The following is a 25,791-nucleotide window of genomic DNA, read 5'->3' as shown; positions in this document are numbered from 1 at the left end:
TTTCCCAGGGGATGGGCGAGAGCATTTCAACATATGCCAGAGCAGCACTAATTGCTGCTCTAACGCATGGTGGTTGCCTTCTTTCAACAGCTGTTCTACAGCACAGAACACAGAGTTGAAAGTGCTCCATCCTTTCAGGCCCAGATGCTCCCATCCCCTCCCCCAGCAGACTCCCAGTCTGCAGTTTGGGAAAGCCGTGGGGAAAAGTGGCTGAAGGGGCTTGTTACATTGCCTTTGAAGCTGAAGATCTACTGCAGAATGAATGCACCACTACAGACCTGCCCTAACAGATAATGCATAAACAAAGGCAATTCCAATTTTACATAGAATTTTAAAAAAACAACAAAACAAGCAAACCAAATAATATTAATTTTTATATAATTATGCCAAATAGTAAAATTATAATAGGCACATTTCTTTGAAATCTTTCAAATTTAAATTGCTGTGTATATAACAGTTTTTATTCAGTTACTACACCACCATCTACCCACACTTAAATAAAAAGATATTTTTAAGACTAAGTAGTACATTAATGTATTGGAAGTCCAAAATAATAAATTGCAAGCTTAACGGTATTAGAAATGGGGGGTTAATAAATGTACTTTACACATATTTTTTTTTCAGTGTTAAAAATGTAAAGTACACAGTTAGACCACAATTACTTGCACACTTTTACCATCAGTGGTGCTAGGGCAAGTAACTCCTAACCTCTACCTTCCCCAACTGCTCATCAATATCCCTAAACCGTGGCCAGTTTTATGGGAGAACTGTTTATGGGGTTGCTAGGTGATTGGCTAAAACCCCAACATTTATGTTCTGTTTCTTTCACTCAGCTCAGTTCCCTGCTTCACTTCAGAGTGCAGCCCAATAGATTAAAAGAGTAGGCAAGTGAAAACATGAATTAAAGAGGGAGAACTTGGGATACACTATACCCTCTATGTGCAAGTTACAGAAATTTCCAAAAATTTTTTTAGATATAGAGATGGGAAAACACTTTCTTGTTTTTCTTTAAGACAATATTGTCTGCCATGGAAATGTAGCAAGCACTTCTAAAAATAATGAATTTGCACATGGCTATACAACCATACAATGCCATTTAGCAATTTGGTTTTTTCAAATGACCAAATAAATTGATACAGAATCCATAGCTTAAGGCCTGAAGGTGTAAGACAAGTAGTGCTGGTGGGCCCAGACATTTTCCTGGAACAAAGCACCTTATATGGCTGGCATTTGGTGGTAGACAGACAAGAGCAGAGCAGACTGCACTGCTATCCCATCTCAGCTAGGAGGCTTTCAAGGCGTGCTGATCCTCAGGACAATCCTGCTGCCCTCCCTCTACTCTGGCCTTCACACTAGCCACAGGCTTATGTTTTTCCATCCCTGAAAATTACTCAGACTCAGAATTATGTTTCCTTCTGCTTCTTTATTGTGTTTCCTTCAAGTCTGAAGTCACTCTTGGGGATTCCTGTAACCTTGAGTGTTTACAGCTTAATTGGCCCATGCATCTCTGTTTTTTTCTATGCTTGCAGAACCCTGCTTCAGCTGCCATTCCTGCCTTGGGCATACTCCTCCCTGCTGGCTGCACAAATTTAGGTTCCAGCCTCCCCATGCAGACCAAAGGCAACGCTTCCCAAGAGGTCAGTGAGGGAAAAAATACATCACTTCCTAGTCTTTAGGCACTCCTGTATCAAAGCCTATTCATTACACATAAAGTAAAAATTACTATTAACATTCACAAGACCAGTGAATACACTTCATCTGTAGTTCTAAAGTGACAGCAAACAATTATGGAGATGAATGCTAATTTGGGAAGATGACACCTAAATGCAGACACTGGAACCAGAGTGAGGAGGAAGTGCATTCAGATTTCTTATGGCTCCCATAGTCTGAAACAGATTTGCACATATAGTTTGTACAGTTACATACTCAGGACACAGTCAAGGCTTCAAGCTGGCAATAGGTTTTATGGACAAGTTTAACTTCAAACTATCTCTTTAAAACATAAATACTAAAAAAATCTTCAACACTGGAAAAGGTAGTCTTACTAGTAAGGAACGTTTCTAGTTAAATGCTGAATGTTTTAAGCACTGCTAGAAACATAAAGGCAACACCATTTTAGCCACTGAAAGAGGTGTGAAAATTGTTCTCATCTACAGTATCTGAGTGCTATTATTCATTATATTTTGCAACATCCCTAAAATGAGTCAGATCAGATTAATAGCACTCACAGGCATCACTGAAACCATAAAGCAAACAGCAGCTCCAGCCAGAGCTCTAAAACTATTTTATAATTCTGAAATTATCACTATCATGTACTTAGGACACACTTGCTCACTATATTATCATTTTACAACTAGTTCCCCCAGGTACTGGTAGCTTTCCAGACAAATTAACTTATAATATGTTATGTGAACATTGTTTTTTCAGGTCAATATTTTCAATATGAACTCATTGTCTCCATGAAGCAAAGAAATATTAGAATCCATTAATATCTCTTTCAACAAAAAGGATGAAATCTTCCCCTGGTTACGCTGATAAACACTTTGGTGTCAAAACTAAGCCTCTTTATCATGATAACCTAGAGTAATGGTCTGCTGCTCCAGGCACTTTACTTTACAGATGAAAAATCAGTTCTACTTTCATGGAATTAGATTAATGCCATAACAGGAAATACTTCTGGGGCTGAACTTGCTTCATGCCTTCAAAGCTGGCTGTAAATTTAAAATACTTCCTGAACTCAAAAGATAAGACAGGAGAGAAGGAAAAAGAAAAACAGTGAAGTGACCCTCTTTCTGAAGAAAAATATTACTTCCTGAAAAAGCTGTCGAAAGCTACGTGCTAAGGGCATTGTGCCCCAGAAGGCCCAGGGCAAGTCTGGTTTAGTTGAACATGAGGATACTGGGTATATATCAGACACTTGCCATAAATCTGTTCCTTCCGTAATCCTTTACGATAAACTTTTCTTTTTTTAGTCATCTTACTTGGCAAAAGCTGGAGTAATAACTTTCTCAGCTTCCCACAAATACAAAACAGCTTGCTATTTCATGTACAATATTTTTCAAGGATTACAGTTCTGCAAACTGAAAAATGCTGACCCCAAGCCTTAACATTGGATTTCAATGGTGAAAATGAACAACAAGCAGCAAATTCAGTAACATCTTTATACCCAAATAGCCTTACAATAAAAGATGTAAGGCATTCTCAAGAGCAATTTAACATTTATAGTTACAGAACTCAAAGTCTGATATGAAATACTATAAAGACAGACTTTAGGAAACTCTATGTTAACATTGTCAGGACAGGAAAGGTTTTCTTTAGTTCCCTTTCCCATCAGACAGTATATACTAAGGAGTGTGGTATACATTTGATGTGGTATACATTTAAATGCATGTAATATCACATCATTAAAAACTCAGGATCAAATATCTTAGCGAATTTCACAGTTAAGTACTGAATAACAATAACATTTACATACTCAGAACCTTGAGTCAGAAAATCTGAGAAAGATAATATATGTGATTTCCATCCACTCTAGATCAACAGTTGTGCCTACTTGGGCCAACATTTTTATGGATCATGTAATCCTTTTTGCCTTTTATGTCTGTTGCGCCCAGTACATTCCTGCAGTTGGGAAAAAACCCACCTACTGTCTTGGCTCCCTGTTCCAACTTCACCTCTGTAACATTACTGGTCCAAAGATGCATGGGTTTAAATGTTTATTCCTGTGCTAAGGCACTCTTCACTTGATCATGAAGCAAAATTATTAGTTTGAAAAAGTAAACAGGAAAGGAAGTTTATTGACCAGCTCAGATCTAAAACCAGCACAAAAGGGAGAGACAGCCCCCTTCTTGTAATGATGCATGTACAGGCTTCCATGCCACATGTTGAGAACTGCATGCTATTTTTGAATGCCAACTTCACCTCCAGGTTCAAACAGGTAAATAAAGAGCCCACCCACAAATCACCACCAGCCTTCAAAGGTTGTATCAGATCCACAAGATGCAGAGCCTGCAGCTCACTACTCTCTACTCATCTCTAAGCATCAACTTAATCAGTAGGAAAAACTACAGAGGTTTGCTAAAGATGAGTGGGAGGTGAGAGAATGCTGTGAAAAGGGCACATAAGTAATGCAACCAATTGAATTTTATGACAGAATTGTGTAAAGCATGCATTTACACATTTTTGAGAGATCAGCTTGAAGCTGAAACACACACACAGGTGTTCAAATGTTCAGAAAGACTGTAACAAACCAGATGCTTTTCTTTGTAGATTTTAACTGAGCTTTTCACAAACTAGAATTAGATACACTATTCTGCTAGTACTTTCTGTAATACAAGATCGGATGCTGAAAAATCCAGCACTGCAGCAGGACCTAACATCTAGACAACAGTTCCATCTATGTCCTTACAGCATGCTCAAAAGTCCAGGAAACAGAATGAAAAAAACCCTCAAACATCTATTTTAAGATCCCCTCACTATGAATTGCACCCTAAATACACATTATTACCCCCATATACAAAATCCCTTCATAATAGCCAATTCTCAGAGATTTTTTTTGGAAGGATTTCGATATTGCTACCAGTGTTCTTTTTGCTTGTAAGTCCCCAAGATCAAGTACTTCCTCCTGAATAAGTTATGCTATGGCAGACACATACTGCAATTCAGGGACAAACAGGATTTCGGACTAGCCTTCCTCAAGTAAAACAGTACTTTTATAAACCACATCTAAATTCATGTACTGAAACTATCCTGTAAGAAATTGCAGGTACATTGCACCAGTTAATGCAACAATAGGACTACCTGCTTCTAGGATAAAGCAAACTTGCTGAACAACACATCACTGGCATTTAACCCCTTTAAAAGCTACACTGACTGATGAAGATTGTTAGGGAGACAGAACTGGAGCTTAGTCCTATATGTGTTTTTCCTGTCAATGTTTTACTTCTAAGACACATGGAAACTGCAGGATTCAAAGGGAAAATGTAGTGTCACACCTGCATATTTGTCTTAGGTAGCCTTATGGAGAAGAATATAATCTTTTCCACTGACTTCTATAGAAATATTTTATGCTGACGCATTATTAAAGAATAATAAGAGCATCAACTTCACAAGAAAGTTAAATTAAGACAAATTAACAGTGGTTTCATCTACGAAGTGGCAAATGTATGAAAAAGTCACTATTAAAAGAAAAGGTAGAATATTACACTGACAACAAAAACACACACAAAAAAAGAAAGCAACAATAAGGAATAGAAACTAATTGGTAAACTAATTTTCTTCAGGTTTTGTTTGTTTCCCCCTCCCCCCCCCATGGGTTTTGGGTTTGGCTTTCTTTTCAGGATGGATTTGTTTTGTTTTATGGAAGACTTGCTGAATCTGAGACCTTGCATTTTCTACAAATAAATATGTTGTCTGATGTCAGGATTGCTGATAAGCAGGGTTCCTACAATAGGCAGGTATTGTGCTCTGAGACACTGGCATGGGATGCCAGCACTCCAGAATTGTCAAGTTTCCATAGAAATCTCTACAAAGCTATAGATAGCACTGCATCCCATCTCTACTTCCACAACATTTCCTTGCATTCACAGACATCTGTTACTTTTCTCTTTCTTTCCACAGCACTGACATTCCTCTTACTGTTACGGGCTGCAGACCACACATGAAAATACTGAGGCTATACAGGGCATAGGTCACTTGAAAGAAGAACCATTTGGATCTCCTGTATGGAAAAATATGAATGAAGGACATCCATTTCAGTAACCTACTCATTTGTTTTTCCAGAGTTAAAAGCATCATTATGCAAGAATTAAGTTCCTTTGTGAAATGGATATGTCATGTAGAAACTTCAGTGGGAGACTTTAGCCTAAGCTATTATTCACATGTGACGGAAATTTTTATAAATTAACATTACTCCTGTCAGAATGTTGTTATATTTGCATGTATTTAACAAAATGCTGCCTTCTTACACCTACACTCACTAGAAATAGAGCAAACATTTCAGTATTTTCATTAAAAAAAGCCACAGCAATACTGCTGTCCTAAACCTCAAATCCTCAATTTAATAAAAGGGAGGCTTTTCAAGCCTGAGTAGAAGCTGTATCTTTTACTCCTTGAATCTTTCACTGTGAAGTTTATTACTTCAATTATTGTAATACATCAAGTCTAGAGTAAGACAAGATCCATAAGCAGAACATGTGATCACGACAGGCACCAGCTGTAACACTCATTCATCTACTGGTGTCTGTATTTGTTACAAAGGGGGTGGAAGACTTCACTTGAGTGAGCTCAAACAATCCTTTTCTGTCCCACATGGATACCACATCAATATCCACTTTTGTGAGAGACTAGTCTTCCAGAAAATATTTGTTTTAAAAGAAAAGAACTGGCATACTCAATTTGTTTGGTATACTTAAGAAAACACCCTCCAGATTTTCCCCTGAGAACTTTATGAGCAGGCTTGTACCACAAACAGTGATTTACAGGAAAAAAAACAATTCTTGAGGTGGCAACAATGTTACTGCTAACCATTAACCCTTTTTATGGATGGATTTTTTTTTTTTAACATTTCAGAGTTCAATTCTAAGCGTGAACATCATCTTTTGGAGTGCTGTGCTGTGGGTGGTAAGGGAAGAAGTCTGTCAGCTGGATGCATTTTACCGCAGCAGAAATGCTTAACACAATATACAATCATACTCAACCTAGAACAACTCAGTTCCTGCTAATGTAACTACTCTCAACGTGGATGCTGACAAGCTCCATGACGAGACTTTGCCACATATAATTAGGTGTCCCAAAAGGACTGAGTAGCTTTAACACAACTGCTTAGGAGACATACGGGATAGTGTTTAGCTAACCCTGGGATGAGCCCCAGGAACCTCTGTCCCACACTAGATACAGTAATGCCAGGGCACAGTAGCTCAAGTGCTATTTTGCACACTGTGTGTCCACCCTCACTCAAGATAAGTAACCTACAGTGCCAACTTGAGCTGAGAAAACCTGACCTGGCAGTGTAAATGTACACGATGTCCTTGCACAATAACACAAGGCCCTTCTATGGAGCACTCAGTCTGAGTGCAAACATTGGACATTAAAATTTATTTCACACCATGTTGTATGTGTAAAGTCACTACCAGGTTACACTGACAAATGTGTATTTGTAATTCAAGAATAGACATAAAAAAGGTGTGAATGAGTTTTTGAGGGCAAAATAGATTAGCAGATCTGTCCAGAAAAAAAGTTTTAGAACAGGCTCTCATGGCAGACTGGCCAAAACACTGGGATGGTTTTACTGAGGTCCCACTAAGACCATATCCAAAGAAAAAGAAATTAAATTAAATTTAAATTTAATTTAAATTAAATTAAAAGCCCATTTACACTTCACAGGAGTCACGCTCAGACTCTTTAAGAAACAAGCAACACTGCAAAAAAAGCATGCCACAAAGCATCACTGCATGGCTACCACATCCTCCTCAGCTTCCCACAGTATTCTTTTGAAAGTATTTGTTGATTACTTTGTTATGTTTATCTATAAATCTAACCTTACAAATCATAAGTGGTCTGCAAAAACAGCCTGTATGAGTAAGAATATTTGGTGCTATGAAAACATGAAATGATTTTTCAGCCTCATTTTGAAAAAAGCTACAGGCAATTGGCAGGGTTAGGTGTAAGAGGGTGGCACTGTGATAAAATTCTTTTCAGGCTACAACTGATTCTTTGCAAATGACTGACTGTTCTGGCATTAAGCCATGTGTAGCAGCCCACATTTTATAATTATCAAGTTTTGTTTTGTTGTTTTGGGGCAACTGTTTGGTGTTTTCTTTGTTGCTGCTGTTTGTTTTACCTTACTGCTACTGGATATACAATACTCTTAGACTTTTAAAGAAGTAGAAGTCTACACTCTTGGGAGATACCCACATACGCAACATTTTGTGAGTTGTCTAAACAATGTAAAACAAAACCACAAAACAACTTTGAAAAAAAACCTTTGCATGCCAATTCAAAACAATATAAGCAAGGTTGATACTCTTTTTTCACATATGGGATTTTCAACTTCATGAAACCTTAACTATCAGAAACCACTTACAAACCAGCAAACTGATTTCTGATCAGAGAGTCTTTCAGTTTGCCCTCTTCTTCACCAGCAGCACCAAATCAGACGTACTGACTCAGGCCTCAAGACAGAGACTATTCTCACATGCTGTTAATTGATTCATTCCTTTTGTCTTTACCCTCCCAAAAGCTAGATGAATGATTTTTTCTCGTCTCTTTTGATCTCCAATTCTCCATCACTAGAGTATTTAGGAAAGGAAAAAACTAACGAGATATACCCTCAAAGTTTACCTTTTCAGAAAAACTCATTGCTCAGCAACTGCAAAAAAAGCAAGATTCAGGAAATAATTCTGAATAAATTACAGTCATACATCCTCAGCTGAAATACAGTGTTCAGCTCTTGGGAGCCAGAAGCAGGACTCTATGATTGCAGCTGGACCTGGTGCATGAAAACAGAGTAAGATAACCAGAAGTAAGAAATTTAGAGCCAGGATGCCACAATCATGTGGCATCATATAATTAAGAGATACTATGTTTTATATGAGATTGAAAAAATGAAAGGATAAAGTTACTAACAGAAATACAAATCTACGTACACTTGCTGTATTAGGGTTTGTCCACACTGGAAAACATATATACAGTAAACTAGACTGTAAAAGAATCATAGTCATTAAGGTTGAAAAAGACCTCCAAGATCATCAAGTCTAATCTTCAATACAGTTTGTACTTCATGGAAACTCATAGAAAGACTATACTTGGAGCTTATCTTGGAGTTTTTAGAATGAAAGTACATCTTGCAGCTCCCTCAATGTGGTGTACATTCAACACTACTCATGTAACAGTAGAGTAACTACCATGCTGCTATTTCCTCATTTCTGCAGGCAAGCCTTAGGACTTTACAGCCTTTGCACACATTAGCCTATTCCACTTCAGAAGTTAGAAGTGTTTCCTCACAACCTACCCACACTAATGAGATCCATATGGGGTCACTCCTTTCACAGAACTGCTTACTCCATGTCAACCACCTCATACAAAAAATCACCCATTCTAGAAGCCACAGCCAGCTTCAAGCTACAGGAAGAACACAGAGAACAATTGCTCGGTGTCTCTAATACTGTGGGGACTAAAGGACATCCAATAGAACTACCATGTGGCAAGTCCAAAATTAAAAAATTATACTTCATCCACACATGACTCAAGTGCACAACTTGTTACTCCAGGAGGCCACAAAGGGAGAAGATCAAAATCTATTATTTACATTTTCTTGTAAAAAAAATTATAAACCTCAAGAACTCTTGAGCAACATGCCACTGCCTTTAGCTGAGGAAGACCCTGAGCTGCAGATTACTGAAAGCTGAGAGGGTATTTTGTGCATATTTCCCTATAGCATGGCTATGATCTCCTACTCTTCCCTTAGCACTTCCTGCGCTCTATCAGCTCGCTCAGGAGAGGTAAATGTTGCTCTTAGTTTGTTCCACAGTTTTATTTCTCACTTCTATTTCTATTTTATTCTGTTGAAGAGAATATTTTAAAGAAAATAAACAGTATCTAAACCCCAGTTTTATATATGTTTGATTATGTAATGAGAGTAACATAAAAGGAAGGGAAAGAGTTTATGTAATGAACAGCATTGATTTAAAGCAACTAGAGGGGATGAGGTTAATTCTTGGTTTTGAACTTAAAAGGAAAATCAATGACAGTAACTTTGTCCAACCCATGCCTGAACATTTGTATTAAACTATGTCCCTATAAGTTTGGAGAGCACCTCAAACTATCAAGATCAATCAGAGCACAAAGTACTCCTGAACAAAGCATTGCTCTAAGTAGCACAGCTCCCATTCAGCTAAATCCAACTGTCAATACTCCTGCTACATCCCAGCTGGAGCAGCACGGCCACCTCTGAAAGCAGCCTTATTCAACTGCTTTCCAGCCAGTCAAACAGCTACAACAGCATGAAATACCAGCTTTGAAAGTGATAATAAATGTTGTGCATTTCATAGCAAGTTAAGCAGTTTTCTTTATTTCTGTCATGTACACCACTTCTTGGGAGAATTCACTTAAATCCACAGGAATTTCCCTAACTAAATCCCTTTTGACAAAGCAGCAACTTGAAAGTGTGCTTAATTTTGCATCTGACTTGCTAGTATCTGAAAATTTATTTTCTGAAATGAAATTATTTTTTCTTTTTTCTTTAGGATTAGCTTGCTGGAGTCAGATGACAAGTTATATTTTTATTAAACTCACTAACATTTATATTAAAAATTCAAATATCCATTATGAACGTATGACTGTTGAATAAAATTTTAATAAAATTTTCATTAGCAATTATGCAGTACAGTCAACATAATGCATCAAATATTTGGGTGATCTTACTAGCACATAATCTCTTATAAAAGAGATATGTGATGTATATAACAAAAGTATGAGCAAAACTGGAGAAAAATTACACTTAGATTTACTGCTACATTCGAACCACCAACCACAGGCACTCACATTAGGACAAGGCACATCAACCACGCTGGTCTGGGGCTCCTAACACCAACAATCACTGAACTTTAACCACATATGTCTGGAGAAAATGATTTGTTTGCTTTATTGTGCTTAACCAATGCTACCCTCTCAGGAAAACCACACTGTAAACCAAATGAGGTATCCCACATCCTAACAAAGTATCTTCAATATGCTGAATAAAAACATGAGTAGCATTACCTATGGTACTCTAAACTCCCTTATAACATGCTCTTTGCCCCTTCTCATTTAATTTCCTTCCATACTGTGAAAAAAAGTCACACCTCCTATGTCTGACAACTGCTGCAGATTGTACCATTACAGCTCTTTAGATGATTTATGAGGTCCATGACTCAGTTTTAAAGGCCCACGTGACTGGGAGCTACCAAATCCTGCAGCTCATCAGCAGGAGGGATTCCAAGAATGACAAGATTAATTTTTATATTTTACATCAAATTACAGCAAGCAACAGAAATCTTCCATGTGACACAAGCAAATTAGACTATAAAATAAATGCCGAAGTATAGAGAACATTATCTTGAAGGAGATTTAAAAAAAGAATCTCTGGAGACTAAACCAACCATTCTTGCAGCGTAAGTCCTCTGCTTCCATACACTTAAAATCCAGGATTTTGCTGCAAAATGGCGGCAATTTTTTTAATGTGGCAAGTTAGAGGGAGTAAAGATGACAAAAGAATGAAATCCAATTTTTCTGGCCCATTATTACCAAGACAGCAGAGAGTATTTGGGGGTTGAGGGATCTGTGGTATTCCGTTATTTGAAACATTATGCCAAGCAAGGCTATACAAAATAAAACAAAGGCAGATCAACCATATGTGTGCCCTTTTACAATGAATTTTAGACAAAAACCCACTTTATATCAAACATTACAAGCTAAGAGCTTTCGAAAAAACAAACAAACTATAAAGTTCAATATAAAAACCAGTGTACTGAGAAATTTTGGGAAAGCTGTTTTCTCATCAGAGGTTTTGGTAATGAAAAAATTTTATGGCAATTACAAAGCCAAATGAGTCATTAATAATAATCCTTAACATCTGGGAAGAACTGGAGAGTTTATTATAATGTATTCTCAAACATTTGTGGCAATAAATGCTACATGGAAGATGAACTCAGAATGTTTCACAGGATTTCTAAAAGCTTTTCATTGTTTTTAAACAAGAGATTTTAATTTGGGAACCGCTTTTATGCCTGCTCTAAAACTTCTTACCCATTTGTCGTATCAGGCAAATATTAACTCCCCCTAATTTGCACAAGGCTTATTTTTGAACCATCATCCATTCCAGGGCAGTCATCATTTCTGGGTATTGCTAGGCAAACTTATCAGTGAAGGCAAACAGAACTCCAAGCAAATATTACTCATGTAGAATTTACAGCTAACATACTTAATGCATTCCATCAAAATTCCATATTTAGCTACAGATTTTCAACTTGAAAGGACTATAAACACATTCTAGATTTGGTCCATAATCTGCACAGGATTGTTGTGTAAGATTTTGCCTAATTTATAATGCAGTTTTTTAGTTTATTGAGGTCATAGTAAGTATTTAATCTTTTTTAAACTAAAATAATCAATGCACATAAGCAAAACATAAGAGTACACACAAAGTAACTGATATTTCTTTTTATTTAGCTGTGGGCTACTGCTGCCCTTCTGGTACAAATGAGTCACTCTGCAACACTAGGTTTTTTGCCAGTGGCCTTATCAACAAACCAAGGTTCTTATTATCTTCATCCCCCTTTTCTTCCTGTATTAAAACCAGAAATTGATTTCCACTAGACATTTTGAATTGGCAAAACCAAAACCACACAATAATATTAAGTATTTTTGATTTTGTTTTTCTGGTTTTAAGAGTCTTCCAGCTACCAGCAGAAGCAGCTTCCAGGAATTCCACGTAAAGCTATGTATTTTCTATTAATTTTAAACCTAGCTATTGTTAAATTGAAAACTTATCTGAATTGTAACAAGAGGACAAGACAGTGTTGTAAAACTGATGCAATATTAAGTAGTGTCTATCTACAATAAAATGTTGGCGACTACTTTTAGCATTATAATATATACAGTACTAATAGGATTGAAAAGACAACATGATGACTGAGCTTAGATTTCTGGAAAAGAAACCCTCTTACTACAACAATACTGCCTAATTATTGTTAGGAGAAGGAGAAAATTACTTTCCAAATTCCAACTGATTCATCAGTTGCATATGCACAAATACGTTTATATTATGAGTAAAAAAGAGCAAGCAAGGGCAAAGTCTAAGGTTTGCTCCATTCTAATAAAATTGGGCTGAAATGAGGAGAATGGGAAGAAATGTGGGAATACTCTTCCTTCCTGGCAAATGTCACTCAGCACCAAAATAGCATGGATTCTGTCCAAAGGTCTGAACTATTTCTCTATATGAGTAAACAAGGAAGCAAGGATGACTCTACAGCAGCTCAAACATATATTGACTGTGACTCAATTATAGCTTTTTAGGTATTATGGCCATTTATAGCCTACAGCTAAGAAAACTGAGAAAGCTAAGGAATTCACATCTTCTACATGTAAAAGTCTAAATTCATCCTGGAACTTTCTACTTACTTAGATATTATTTCATTATACCATCAGAATTAAAGCACTTGCCTTCAGGGCAGATGTTCATTGTTGAGTCGCTTTCTAACTGGTAACACAAGTTTAAAACAATTATAGCTTGACAAAATCTATTTTCAAATCTAAAACCAATAGCTCGAACAATGTGGAAAACACAGTAAATGCTCTACAATGGTTCACCAGTGTGTAAGCTGTATTCTACTATATTAACATTATCACAGTATTTCTGAAAATAAAACATTAAAGCACATATATTCTTTTTATGCAAAAGAGAAAGACACTACATTATAACATGCCCAGGAGAATTTTTTTCCAACATCTAAAGATTTATACTTTTTAACTTTAATGCTTTTGTCTTACTTTTCATTATCATTCCCATTCCAGTTCTCACGCTAGGTCAAAAATCAAGAATGAGAGGTGCAAGCCATGAATCTTTTGAACCTAAAAGCTGCAATAGTAAATTATTAGTTCCAAGTCCTTCCTAGTCCAGTATCGCATCCCAAGAGCAGCACAAGTGGATGTCTAGACAAGACTAAAACAAGAGAAGCACATACAATACTCTTCCAGCTGCCAACTATTTTCAGTGTAGAGGATTTCCTACACAGATCTGCAGTTGCAGAAGGACTGGAGTACTCTTCTGATACTCTTTCCTGCTAGGTCAGTGGTGACATGACTGCTAGTGATATGAAAACCAGCAGAAACAATCAGATTATCTACCCAATAGTAAAAAAGTCTCCACAGTGCTATCAATCTCAGTTAATTTCTAGATACAATTCTAAAGTGGTTTTGCTGCTGTACCCCTCTCCTCCCAACTATGCTGTCACTTTATCAACAGAGCAGTCAGTAATTCCATACTTTTAAAACAAAATTGAAATTAACTTTTCTTAGAGATGAGATCAATTCAACCTAGAGCTGTAAAAAACCCCAACAAGATAACTGTTATGCCTATAATTCTACATTCTATAAAATAGGATATTTGGTTGGAGAGCATGACTGAAGTTTAATATAAAATTGATACGGTAGAGTGATTGAATAAAGCAGAGAATGTGCCTCCAATTACAGGGGGTTTTAATACCCTTTTCTGATACCTATCTACTAAATCATAATATTGGATGTTTTCTGTTGTTACTTTTACCACTGTACAACATCTGCAATTGGGCAGATTACTATAATGACAGTTTTGCTCAAAAAGAAGAAAGATGACACATGCTTTCAATTTTACTGACATAATTTTGTCATCATACTGATAAAACTAAGAACTTATTAAATTCGTATTTTGAAGGTCTGTGGACTTCGTAATAGAAAGAAATTCAATGTTTTCAAGATAATTAGAATCTGATGATTTTATTTAATGCATTTACCATTCTAATGTTCAAACATTTGACTCTGCTCGTCTAAAAAATTTTAACATTTTCTGCTCCCCTTCCATGAACTACATTTCCTACTTCTGCTGTTACTGTGAAATGCATTGAAGGCAGGTCACATGATTTCCCTCATGTCAACAAATGATGGCTCAATTAGATAAGAATCTACACTCCTCAGCAGAAACTCTCTTCAGCCCATTCTCAGCAGTATAAAGAAGCACTTAGAGACAGCACTGGTTCTGGGGAATGAATACTTGCTATGCTTTATATACATGCTCACTGAAAATTTCTCTCTTTCTTCAGAGAAAATTGGATCCCTCATATCGTTGAAAATTTTCCATCAGTTAAGTTTGTAATTTTTTTGTACATTCAGTTGCAGTTCATGGTTAAAATCATTAAAATCATGAGGAATTTAAAATTTTAGCATATTGCTCAACTTAAATTGGCATTTTTCCTCTCGGAAATAAGCTATCCTAATAACTAAACAAATAAAAAGTATTTAGTTTTGACTACAGTCCTCAAAGGAGAGGGGAAATTCACATTTAAGGAAGAATTTCATTCTTACCTTACTTGGCTGTAATCAATGACAATATACACAGCTATAAATGCCAGTATTGTCCTGGGTGCCCTCAGTGGATGACAGGGTTGTCTCTGCTTCATTCCAATTACTCACACAATCTTCCATACCCACTACCTGCTACGGTTTTGCTAATTTCTTTATTTTAACCCTACTGTGGAGAGAAATCTATGAAAAATACTGGGGTCTCTCACTTCAGGTTATGCAGAGAGCAAGACAGAGTATTCACTGCTGCCCTCTTTCTCCCATTTCTTACATTTGCCTCATTCTTTTAGATTTTATGACTCTTTATAATGCTTAGCCTTTACTTTTCACAAAACACCTCAATGTTGTTCAGCACCAATTATGCTCCATATGGTCTTAAAAAGACATGTTCAGAGGCATATGCTGAGGCATATTTCATGATAAATACTGTTAACTGCTGTTTCCCACCATTTTCAAATTTGCAGGAAAGTATTGTTATATTGCATCTGGCAATAGCATAGTTGGCAAAAACTATTAGGAGCAGTGGCATTCTGCAAAACAACTTCAGTAACTTTAGCATTAAAAGTGGTAAAAAGACAGATCTTGTCATCTATACATCTACAAGGGCAAGAATTGTTAGCCATGCACTACCCATGGGACATCTTGTGACTTATGAAGAGCTCTGCAATATTTATGGACCATGAGGTCTGAGTATTTATGGTGAATACTATGGCCAGGTGTTTATTATTTTGTTCAACCAGCTACATTATTTAGAAACATAAAAAAACTACATTATTCTTAAACAACACAGTTTTGCCCATAGAAACATTGGTGCAAGTATGACTGGGAAGGTGAGACCACTTCCGCTGGTGCAGCAGCTGTTACAAATTGCCTCCACATTAGGGCGCTTATGCCAGAAAGAAGTGTAAATCCCCAGGATGGTTTTCCACAGCAGCTGCATCAGCAAAATCCTTCTATTATGGACAAAATCTAAGGCCCCTTATCTTTTGTTGAAGTCAAACCTTTGCAAAAGATTAGTACTGGTGTTTTTATCTTGTTCATATTGCTAAAATGATGTTTTATCAGTCAAGCACTACCTGCTACCATGATGGTCTGTGTATTCCTTAGAAAGAAAGAGTGTCTTACCATCCACTTCTCCAAATTAAAAAAAATTCTTCAAAACCAGCACTTATTACTTATTCAGAGAATGTAGTATTTCCTTGAGCATTCTACCCTTAATTAAAGGAAAAAGAAAAGAAAAAAGGAGAATCTTCTTTCATTTGACCAAACCAGACAGTCTGAAGCACATTTACGAAGGTGACCCAGTGCACTGCTGACTGAACAGTAGCCTGATGACTAGAAGGATTAAAGCCGCACCACAAAAACTTCTCAGTAGCTTCTTTCAAATGAACTTCCAGAGCCTGCTTTTGGAATCAGTCAACTCCTGTTTCAAATAAACCTGATAACAAACCAAGCTGGCAGCACTCACCCCTTCTGCCTCCTAAAGGGCTAAAGAATTTATCACAAAGTTGTAAAAAGCCCAGTCTGCAAGGCATACTATTTATGTGTTTAATATGTTATCACTGAAAATCTGTGCAGAAGCATTTTTGCAAAATAGTTTTTTTTTTACTCTAGGTACACAATTACTAAGCACAATGTAGCACAAAAATTTTCTTGACACAGACTTTTAGGACATTGATTAGCTATGCTATAAAAACATTTTTGCTCTCCAAAATGGTAATTGTTTCTTGCAGAATCAAAAAGTAGCCTGCGGTTTCCTATCCTTGCAAGCCCTGTTATTTCAAAGCATCTGCAGTTTACAGTGAAGATCAATACCCCTCAGTACAGTGTAAGTTTTAGGATAAGATGCAGCATATATGAATCCCCTTGCATTATATGCACCCATATTTAAACATTCTGTAATTTTTCCAAGTTACTGGCTTTGAAATACCTTGCCCAAATGTTATAATTTCAATGCTCATTTCAAAGCAAATCATTCATCATAACCTTTTGCAAAAAAAGAAAAAAAAGTTTTGTATTTAAATGACTGCACTGTCCTTATTACACAAGTAAACGATGAAACTAATTTTCACGTCAGATCAAGTACTGGGCTATCATAAATAGCTTAGCTCTAAAGGTATGCAAATGCACAGCTTTTGCTGTTAAAAAATAAACCTTCTTCATGTAAAACAGAGCACAATGGCTGCAGAATTTGTATGTTTTTTTAATGTAAAAGTTGATGACAGACACAAAGAATACATATTTCAGAGTTATGCAGACTATGACATTTCCTCATGTTAATGAGATCAAGTCCTTTAGAAGAAAGGAGGAACCTCACATTTCAAGCAACTGTACACAGAGTGGTGACTATAAATTTATGATAAATTTTGTTAGGCAGCAACCAAAACAAACAAGTTTAAGTCAAACTAGAAAAATACACAAATTTCGAGTTTTGGTCTTTAGAACAGTCTTAAATTAATGACTCATTTAAAATGTTATCAGAGAACAACTGAAACAAAAATTAATACAAGATAGAACCATTATTGTTGCAGAGTTTCCAATGCCTTGATTTGCTGGTGCTTTAGTTTTGAGATTTTCCTATAAGAAAGTTGACATGGTAACAGAAAAATCCTTATGCTCTCATAAGGAGAGCCTCAAATAAAGCCTGACATGCAAGAGAAGCTACAGTAAAAATTTCCCTTCCAATTGACTCACCTCACCACTTAAGAGTATGAAGTCTTCCCTTTTTAATTTACATTTAAATAAGTGTGTTAAGTCTACCCAGACTTTACATATGATTTGAGACTCAGTGTCCCTAAAGGCAGAGGCACCTGGGAGCAGAGGTCTCTGCAGTGAGCTGTGGGTGGCACAGCAGGTCCCTGTCCCCAATGAACACCAATTCTGAGCACTCCCCAGCCTGCTACAAAGCCCGATTCAGTCTTTGCAGACAAGTAGCTTGCAACCATAGACCGATTGACTATTTCAACAGATTTACATATTCTATTAATGAAATAAAAGCATGCCCTTTCCCTTCTTTTCCCCACCTTCCCCTTTAAAAAGCAATATACTTTTAAAAGGGTAATGCAATCACAACCATTATGTCAATGAAAATTACACGCTGGGTTTATCTCTGTAGGTATCTGTCAAATACAAAGCGTGCACAACATCTTTGGAGTAATAATGATGTTTTATCATTTTAATTACAAACACTTTGAAAAAAATCCCTAAAGTGTACCAATTGGGGTGGTCTGAATTAACAGTAGCTTGACAGCCCAAGGGTAGCAAAAATAGATTGAGCTACCAAATTTCATAGTAGTTATAGCAGCTGTCTTCTTGCCTCAGGGAACCTGGGTATTTAACAAAGCAGACAGCTTGGCATTGGCATCTGATAAGTAATGTGGGTTTTGTTGGACAGAATACACGCGGTTCTATTGTTTCACTGTTTGGTTCAGAATTCGAGAGCTATGGCATCATTTAGTTTTTATAGTCAGCTTCTGTGTATTCACTTACAGGTATTGTAAAAGGTTATTTTCTCATTATCACTTGCTCCAAGTAGGGAATATTGTCTTGAAACGAGCAATGAAACATGACAGGATTTAAATGTCAGGGTCAGTTGCCTTCCCATTTCTGTGCCAAAATTTTGTTGAACCAACTGCGTAAGTTTTTCTAATTGGGCAGAAAAGTGAATCAAGTGAAATCCTGTTTTCCCCTTATCATAGAATTATTTGGAATTTAATATAATTGTAAAACATAATTTATTCCACTTTGTAAAGGAAAATTTCTCTTCACAAAAGAAGTCTCAGAGGTAAAATCCAACTATTGGGGCTTCTAGGAGAGGGGGATTGATTTTTATTGTTCTAATCCCACAGTAGCCTGACAGTTTGGATAACCATTGGGCTAAGAGAATCTCCAGTTCAAACCTGATCTGCTTAACAGTAAAAAATCTTAGTTAACATGCTTTATCTAAAAAGGTTTGATCTCGGGACATAACCTTAGCACATACAACAATATTACTTCAAGGTTTGCGTTTGAACTTCATACAACCAAAAAGACCCCCCACGTGGCTCCTCTCTCTTTCATTCTTTAAGTATACATCACAAATTATTGGGGCTTGTTGGCAGAGTTCAAATCACTGAACTCATTGCAAATAGTCTACTTCAGCTAGAAGTACATTCTTTTACTCTATCAAATCCATCTGAGGTAATAAGACTTGATGTTTTATTCAACAGAGCTGAGGAAAATTGTTGCACAATAGGTTAATTCAAAATGGCAGCATAGAAAATGCATCTGTCAGTGGGGATCAAATTACAGGGCAAGCTCCTCTCAATGCTTAGAAAAACAAGTCTGCAGCTCTACAGATTATGTGCATGTGTGTGTTTAAAGGGGTGGGAAAGGAGCTAAATATCTGAGCTAACCTCCAATTAAAGTCAATCATAAAAACAGCCAATTTAATGAGTACGGATTTCTTTGGGTAATTATAACACCAACCACTTTTTTTTCTCCCTCTCTTTTAAATCTGTAATTCTGCCTTCTTGTTATTGCTTGCTTTGTCATTAATCGCCTCAGGAACTTGATTTCCTAGCAACAGACTCTGCCACCAAACATTTGGCTCCTTTTCAACATTTTCTTTGTGAAAAATGGCACTGCTATTGCCGCCTGGCTGTTGCAGCTAGACTGCCTGTGTAAGTGTTCTAATAATGCATTCTTCTAAAAAAAACCACACAAAAATCACATGATAAAAGGAGCGATGACTGAACTTCACTAATTACTGTGCTGAAGAAACATATCTGCAATTTAAAGGCTACTGGGGTAGGAAGAGAAGGACTGAAAAGGAAATATGTATGTTCTTCGTATTAAAAAATACAACTAATAACATAGGGGTGAACATTTAGAACTAAATATTTTTATAATGTTAGACAGATTCTCGTTAATTTTATTCTACAGAAACAGGAGGTACAACCTTGGTTAAAAGCTGATGACATACCTTTCTGCATAAAGTACAAAGCATTCATCTTCGAAGAATGGCATCTTGAAGACCAAACTTCAAAACAAAAAACTAAGAAAAAAGTTTCTAGTTCACTTTTCCACATAAGTTACTTGAGAAAACACTAACAAAATAGTTCATGCATGAGAAGCTATACCTGAAATGGCAGCATAATGCACTCCACTTCCTAAATATATCACAGGATGACATAACATGTGGCTGGTGCTAGTTTAGACAAAACTTTTTATGCATTTTAATCAAAGAAATAAAGCTGTGGGTTTCTGTGTTTATGAGAGAGAAAGGTTTTTTCCCTGTATTTGTTTTGGAAGCCAGTAAATGGCAGATTTACTTCCTGGTTAGACAGAGAGTCTATCATTACCTCTCCACAACAAATACATCCCACTTCAGCTGTAACTCCCAGAAAACACAATGGCTCAAGATAGTAGGTTTCAGGAAGGAGATGTTATCCCAGGCAATGGAAAAAGGCCACAATTAACTGTTGCTAGCTGTACCACCTTCTCTATGGCTAAGATATTCAGTATGGTGCTTTCCTGGCCATAAAACCTATTCATCTTTGTGAGAAATAGTTTTGCATGTCAAATGGCATAACATAGTGGTGCCAGAGCACTGTGGCAAAAGTTATCAATGGGAAAAAAACTATTGTGAAGTTATTCAAACAAATGTCCTTTCTAGGGGATATTTTGCTTCCTGCCAGTATCTTGTTTCCTGTGATGCACACACAGACCTAGCACATCTCAAAGTAAAAAGCCTATCACAACCCATTGTAAGTTATCATACTTATCATAGCAGCAAATTACAATAAAAATGCACTCACTGAATACGCCTCTGAAAGGAAGAGACAGACAAAAGAAATTTCATTTATACTCACATTGTTATAATAATCAGCATTTTTTCTCAAGTAGAATAGCCAAACCCCATGTAAAATACTGTAGAATGTTATTTAAGCTTTGCTACACATTGCTGACATCAAGCTTATGTTTTGACAGACTCATGTTGAAACCAGATAATTCCTCCATCAAGCCCACTACACTACCACAGTATCTCTCTGCTTAGACACGCATTTAGGCATTAGAAGAAAATAAATATAAAAATACCACAGTGTATGTTGAAACAGACCAGGGTGGTTGGGAGTTTTAAAAATTTCTCCAGCAGATAAGTGTGTTGCACTGGGTTCATTATGACTTGCTGCAATAAATGACATTTCCTCCTGGAAACTCAGCCTAAGCCCAGAACCCCTGGTCTTGATCAGAACTGTCACTATCATCAAAATAAACTACACTTGACATTAACTTTGAAAACACAAAAGATGGTGAAAGTGAATGTAATTCAACTGTGGGCTAACAAATCTAAGCAGCATTAGAAAATTTTATACTCAATGTGGTGCAACTGAAGGGCATCATCACTGAGAAACTTCAAGTATTTGCTATGCAGAAGTAGGAGAAGAAAATAGTGATTATGAAATAACAACCAAATAACAAAGAAGATCTGTTTGGATTTTGGCAGCTACTTAACTGATCCATTCTAAGCTAAGACTCAAGTTACTACACATTGGGAACATGACTGCAGTCAATACTGCCATTTCATATGCTTAGTAAAGGAAAGCGCTTGGGGAAAAATAAGAAACCAAACAAAAAAACCCAACTGAAGCACAGAAGGAACTTTCAAGAAGAAATACATTACTTCAGCACTGAGAAAATATGATCAAATGCCAGTGTTCCATCCTCCTCACCCACCAACTGCAAACATTAAACAAATGCAGGTGTTGGACTGAAGGACAAATTGAGTAAAACTAAGTAACTGGAAGAAATAAGGATGGCTAATTGGAACAAGAGAAATCACATATCTGGGAAGCACACCACACTTGTAACAATCATGTTCACATACAGGGACAAAGTTAAAATTCAGCTCTCTCTATGAACAAGCTGTATGTATCAACTGATACATTTAAGATTTCACAAGGTTAGGGGCAGCTTTTAATGAAGGAAAACATTTTCTTCTTTTCCATTTTCTTCCCATTATGAAAGAACAAATGCAAAATTTCTTACCTATATACAGTAACACAGAAGTTTACTTGGCAACTAAAATTCTCTTCAGTTTTTTTCTGCTCTTCTAAGTAACCCTTATCAGCAGATTTTTTCAGATTTTTAACTGAAACCATTGACAATAAAAATATCTTTGCATTTCAGGCCTTTGTAAAATATGAAAACTAATAGATCTAAACTGCAAGTTGCAGTAATAATGTCAAAATGTTTGTGTGCAATGTTAAAGAAACTGAACACCAGCAACTCCCATAGATGCCTCTGAAAATAAGACAAGGTGCACAAATATGGAGTTTTATAACTCAAGTTTGTAAGATGCAACTCTGACACTTATGATTTCTAAAATGCAAGTCCTGACAGCAAGCACAAACTCACAGGAAGAGCAAAAAAAATCAAAGAAAAAAAAATTAATTTTCCTGTTCCTCCCCCAAATTTACGATTACTTTCACATTGTGTCCCATTCACAATTCCAGAGACTGAATGACAGTGTTCAGTGCTATCATTACTCCCAACTATTTTGAAATAAGGGAAATGTCTGAGGAAAATACATTTTCTAGCCTCAGTAGGAACCAAATAAAATCCCTCACAGTGAATTCTAATCAGACACCAGCAGCACAGCTAGCTGATCCACAGCGAAATGAATATGACAGACTGGAAGATATGATGTCAATGGTATAAATTACTGCAAGTATAGTAATTATATCTGGAGAAGGGAAAGAAATTGCATAGACTTTGACAGTACATGTAACCTATCTTAAATGATACAAAATAGAGTAATTTTAAAGGATTAAAATACACCTTTAAAGTTTACCATCTTTGAGAAAGCTGGGGCAGCCTCTGTGTTTTGCTTCTATTTTTGATTTACTGGGTCCTATTCTCCGCTAGTCTTTCTCTAATTTGTCTGCTGGATCTGATTACCAGATGGCTAAAATAAATGTATTGTGTTCATTCATGGTAACAGAAGTTGTCTTTAAGGGTTCTGTCAAGGCTTCACTATCTTTTCCTTTGTACCTACTCCTCCCTCTGTGAATTGATTAGATTTCAGAGCTAAGTTTCATGTGAGGGTCGTTCTGCTGAATGCTGCATTGAAAAGCATATTATCTATTCTAGGAAGCACATACAGATGACCACAGGATATCAGAGACCTGTCCTAAAGCAACAACTGCCCTGTTGTGCCAGGAAAATAGATTGTTTGATAATTTCAGGACATGGATTTCCAGAATAAGTATCTGTCACTGACATACACTCTAATGCAATCCAAGAAATAGGTGACAGTTGGATAGAAAGAAGGAAATGAAAAGCAACATATGCACAGTGCAAAGTCAAGGAAGGTAACAAGACTAAAGTGAAGACAGACAAGAGTAGACAAATTAATGGCTCAGAGAGCTACCCTCTACCTCAGAAGTGGTAATTGCTCACTACATGGTTTCATTTAATCTGGTAAATCACTACAAACCCACAAGTAAAGAAGCTAAATGAAAGAAAAGGGCATGAGCACTCTGTAGCACAAGGAACCATGGACGGTTCAACACTGTCTCCTCTCCTTTAGTAAAGTTACACATGCCATCTGTAATCTGAAGTGATAATATTGTCCCAGAAATCTGAGTCAAGCCCATCCCTGAGTGCTTTTGCTATACATGTGAACAAGGTTTTTCACTCAACACATCTCCTGCAATCATATACTTCCCTAATCTGAATCTCATATTGTAAATATCTAATATAATTTATTAGCACTTCAGTGTTAATTATTTATCCATTATCACATGCACATCTTGGGGTTTATTTTCAGTTTAGTACAATAATTCTCTGTCTCCTTGGTAAAGTCTGGATGTTGTAGAACTGGCACCTGAGAAAAACAGCTTTTAATATATACAAAAATTCACTGTAGTGAATCACTTAGTCAAAATTTAAGTGATCAAACTGACTGAACACAGAGGAGTGACTTCAGAACTAAAAGAAGATGAAGCTCAATCTTAAAAAATACAAACCTGTTTAGCACCTCACGTAATATTTCCCAGTTTTCCTGAAGCATCTCTACTAAGTTTAATTTTACTAAATTGTACATTGGAAGCTTCATTAGAAATTATATATAGGCATGGGAAAATAAAAAAAAAAACAACTCCAAACTTAGTGCAGTAAAACTTTTGGGAATCTTTGTCATTCTTCTTTATTTAAACTATACTTGGAGCCTTTCAAAATTTTTCAGCCAACAGCATTAATTCCCAAGCACGGCATTTGGAAAATAAAGAGCTCAGAACACTTGCAAAAACAGAAATTAAAAATTAATAGAAAATACACCTACATATATTTTAACCACAGCACAAACATATGGTCATAACAGCAGGATGCATTTTCTTTGTACACTGAGAAGGTTATAACTAATTTTTGACAGTTCTAAAGGGGCAGTCGTGGCCATACGCAAGAATCAATAACAACCATGTAAAGCCTACAGCAGTGCACACTAACAGGCTGTAGGAGACATTAACACTAGCTAAAAGAAATAACTGTATTTTCAATGAACTTGTTCTTCCTGGATAATCAATTTTTTACACTTCTTGCCAGCTGTTCCCACATAGCTCAGGTAGAAGAATGGAAACAGCTGTCATACAGAATCCACATATTACATGCATGTTATGAGGTTTTAATCTGTCATAAATGCTCTATGTTTGTTATTTTGATCAGTCGTATCAACTTGAGAGCAAGATAAAAACAAATTCACCACTGTAATCTACACAAATACAGTAATCTGGCTAGATTCATTCTGGATGGTAATAAAAGAATACTAACTGTGAATCTACTAATGCCCCATCCTCAAACCCCACCTTGATTCCAGAAGTAAGATTTCATCATTAAAATCAGTTTGTCCCACCACCCACATTTAAGAGATTTGTCACAATCATTGTTTCTGAAATATTGAGTTATAAGGTGGCACAGTAATTACTATGGAATAAATAGCAATTAAGATTGTTCACACAAATAAGCTCAAACTGTTTGCAGTGAATAATTATGCTAATAGTGTTTTTCTACATAATTTGTGCATCCTTCACAACAATTTACTAGAAAATGTGAAATGTAAATTTGATGCATTACTACAAAAGCTCTGAAAATATGTTTAGCTCTTAAGACTTTTCCCACCAATTCAAGAGAATACACAACTAAAAACATACCTCTACATTTGTACATCTAAATTTGAAGAAATCAAACTATGCTGGAATTGAAGCAGTCACTTTCCTGCCCCATCTTGCTATGAAATCATTCTAAATTACATACGACAGACACACTCATTGCCTAAATGTCAGGATACTCTAACACAAACTTTAGCAGTTTGAAAGAGGCTGAACTTACTGCTATATAATAAACCTTGGCCTTTTCCACCAACTTCCAGTTCTTCTCCAAATCAAGATGCTTTTCCTTCTTATAGCAATTAGCAGCAGCGAGGTTAGCTACAAGAGACCTGAAAGTGATTAAAAAACAAGTATTAGACCCTCTGTGAATAACACTACTGCAAACTTCTCACCATGAACATCATTTCTCAAAGATCCTAAAGAACACAAAAGCAATTGACAAAGAGCACCATAAGCCACATATACTTTATTTGACCATTTAATAAAAAGTAAGTAATATATTTAAATAATAGATTAAATATAATTTAAATCTTATATTAAATAATGTATT

The 25,791-nt window shown here is 36.3% G+C and overlaps 1 protein-coding gene across 2 annotated transcripts in view; it reads right to left on the bottom strand.

Annotated features, from left to right (window-relative positions):
- ADK (adenosine kinase) overlaps positions 1-25,791 on the bottom strand; it is a 274,629-nt gene that overhangs the window by 119,191 nt on the left and 129,647 nt on the right. For both annotated transcript variants that reach the window (XM_048311027.1, XM_048311028.1), the window contains exon 6: positions 25,462-25,570. In XM_048311027.1, coding sequence (XP_048166984.1) covers positions 25,462-25,570 — 109 coding nt within the window. The remainder of the gene's footprint in view (positions 1-25,461; positions 25,571-25,791) is intronic.

This window comes from Corvus hawaiiensis, chromosome 8, assembly GCF_020740725.1.
Source record: "Corvus hawaiiensis isolate bCorHaw1 chromosome 8, bCorHaw1.pri.cur, whole genome shotgun sequence".
Lineage (NCBI taxonomy): Eukaryota > Metazoa > Chordata > Aves > Passeriformes > Corvidae > Corvus > Corvus hawaiiensis.
Note: the sequence above shows the minus strand (reverse complement) of the source record. Positions and strands in the feature narration are given on the sequence as shown.